This window comes from Meleagris gallopavo, chromosome 1 (genome assembly GCF_000146605.3).
Source record: "Meleagris gallopavo isolate NT-WF06-2002-E0010 breed Aviagen turkey brand Nicholas breeding stock chromosome 1, Turkey_5.1, whole genome shotgun sequence".
NCBI classification, from domain to species: domain Eukaryota; kingdom Metazoa; phylum Chordata; class Aves; order Galliformes; family Phasianidae; genus Meleagris; species Meleagris gallopavo.
In genome coordinates this window covers 149,083,921-149,086,108 of record NC_015011.2, presented here as the reverse complement: position 1 = coordinate 149,086,108, position 2,188 = coordinate 149,083,921, and the positions used below count along the sequence as shown (strand labels likewise).

General features: G+C 57.5%; 1 protein-coding gene across 1 annotated transcript in view; it reads right to left on the bottom strand.

The window, feature by feature from the left end:
* Positions 1-1,639: 1,639 nt before the first annotated feature.
* LOC100546177 (POU domain, class 4, transcription factor 3-like) overlaps positions 1,640-2,188 on the bottom strand; it is a 1,649-nt gene continuing 1,100 nt past the window's right edge. The window contains exon 3 of the mRNA XM_010728717.2: positions 1,640-2,184. Within this exon, the coding sequence (XP_010727019.1) occupies positions 1,642-2,184 (543 nt within the window). The 3' untranslated portion in view covers positions 1,640-1,641. The remainder of the gene's footprint in view (positions 2,185-2,188) is intronic.

Below are 2,188 nucleotides of genomic sequence, written 5' to 3'. Positions count from 1 at the left end.
TATTTTTTTTTTTTTCCCCCTCTTTTAAATCTAAATACAAGAACGTGACAAGAATGTTGGTGTCCCCGGTGAAAACAGGCAGTCAGACTGTGAGATCACACCATCCACAAAGGTTCTACCAGACGCTATTCTAGTTAGTGCTCAGTTTCAGAATGCATAGAATGTTTGCGCTGCAAACAATGATACACCAAATCATAATAATTATATTAATATTAATCATCATCATAATAAAATAAATAGTTAAATAAATAAATAAATAACGCCGAAGCTCCGTCACGGCTCTCTCTGTGCCTTGTTTCCTCTTTTCCTCGTTCGGGGGCATGCACGATTTCAGGCTATTGTTTGTTTTGTTTTAAATGGGGAGGGACGGGGTGCGTGCATGTGTGTGGCGGAGGGAGAGGAGGGGGTTGTTTTCAGGGATTCTTGCCTACTCAGATGCAAGCAACCAGCCCCTGTCCCGGTTCCTGCGCTCAGTTCTACCTAACGAGGTCTGACCGTTTCGTTTTATTTTACTTTTTCAATCGCGTAACCCTGCACCCTGACTATTAGTGTCAGCATCGGGATTGCAGAATACTACGGCCTGCAATCCGGGAGGCTGTCACAGTGCAAACCGACCCCCCTCCCCTCCCCCCTCCCCGGCACACACACACCCAAAGCCCATCCCCTACCCAACGGTTGTTACTCTCATTTTGGACTTTTCAGCCCAAATTCTGCTGTTTCTTTTGCCCGCAGCCCCTCGGAAACAAGTGCCACTCTGCCCCCTCTTTTCCCCCCGTCTCACCCATCCGATGCGATTGCCCCCAAACCCCTACAGCATTCCAGGGCCGTCCCTGACCCAACGCAGTGGGACCGAATGGGAGCAGAGGGAGGGGGCCGACAGAACCACGGCCGCACGGAGCTGCGCTCAACCCGCGAATGGACCTCCGACCCGCTCCCCTTCAATCCCACCCTCGCAGCCCTATCCCATAGGGACCGGAGCCGGGGGCGGGCGGTGCAGGGAGAGAGGAACCGCACAGAGGGGGGAACTGCACAAAGGGGCGCGGCGGCTCTCAGCTCTCAGCACAGACAGAGCCGTGGGAAAAGCCTCGCGAAAAAGCGCATTCAAGGAAAATAAATAAATAAATAAATAAATAAATAAACAAAAATAAAAATAAAAATAAATCCAAACCCACTAAATCCACCCCCGACCCAACCGGCCCTCCCCTCCCCACCAAAGCACCGCCGTCCTCATCTCTCAAGCAAAGGGAAAAGGGAAAGAAACCAAAGTAATGAAAAGAGGCCCAAACCAAAGCAAACGTAGCATCGTCACCGACAGTTCCACCCTCGGGTCGTGGCTCGGTTTTGTTTTCCTGCTGAAAGCTGGGACTCAGTGCCGGGTTCGTGGTTGCTGCGGTACCGTCGGTGCGCGGCGGTGCTGTTCCTTCTGCCGGGGCGGGGAAGGGGGGGAGTAGGGAAGGGGGCAGAGGGGAAGGGGCTGCGGCCCCACGGCAGTCTCAGCCACCCCCCTCCTTCCTCTGGGGCTGTCCTGGCGCCTCTCGGTGCGAATCGTCGACGGCGCTCGCCCCGCTCCCCCCCCTCTGCTCCCCGCAGTCACTCCGACACCGTCCCTCGGTCGTCCCGCGCCTCCCCCGACCCCTCCCCCTAATAAGTGGCGGAAAATTTCATCCGTTTCTGCTTCTGTCTCTGGTTGCAAAACCAAACCCGCACCACGTTCTTTTTGAGGTCCAATTTCTCGGCGATGGCAGCGATCTTCTCGGAGGAGGGCCGGGGCTGGACGGCGAAGTACGCCTCCAGGGAGCGCTTCTCCGGGGCGGCGATGGAAGTCCGCTTGCGCTTCTTCTCGCCCCCGTTGAAGAGCTCGGGCTTGTTCATTTTTTCCCGCTGGGCCCCCTCGGCCTCCTCCAGCCAGGCCTGCAGGATGGGCTTGAGGGCGATCATGTTGTTGTGCGACAGCGTCAGCGACTCGAAGCGGCAGATGGTGCTCTGGCTGAGCGAGCCCACGCCCGGGATCTTCAGGTTGGCCAGGGCCGCCCCCACGTCGGCCTGGGTCACCCCCAGCTTGATGCGGCGCTGCTTGAAGCGCTCGGCGAACGCCTCCAGGTCGCGCGGGTCGGCGTCCACGTCGCTCACGCAGCCCATGTGGGCCGGCAGCCCGTGCGCGTGGGCCATGCCCAGCGCCGCGGGGTGC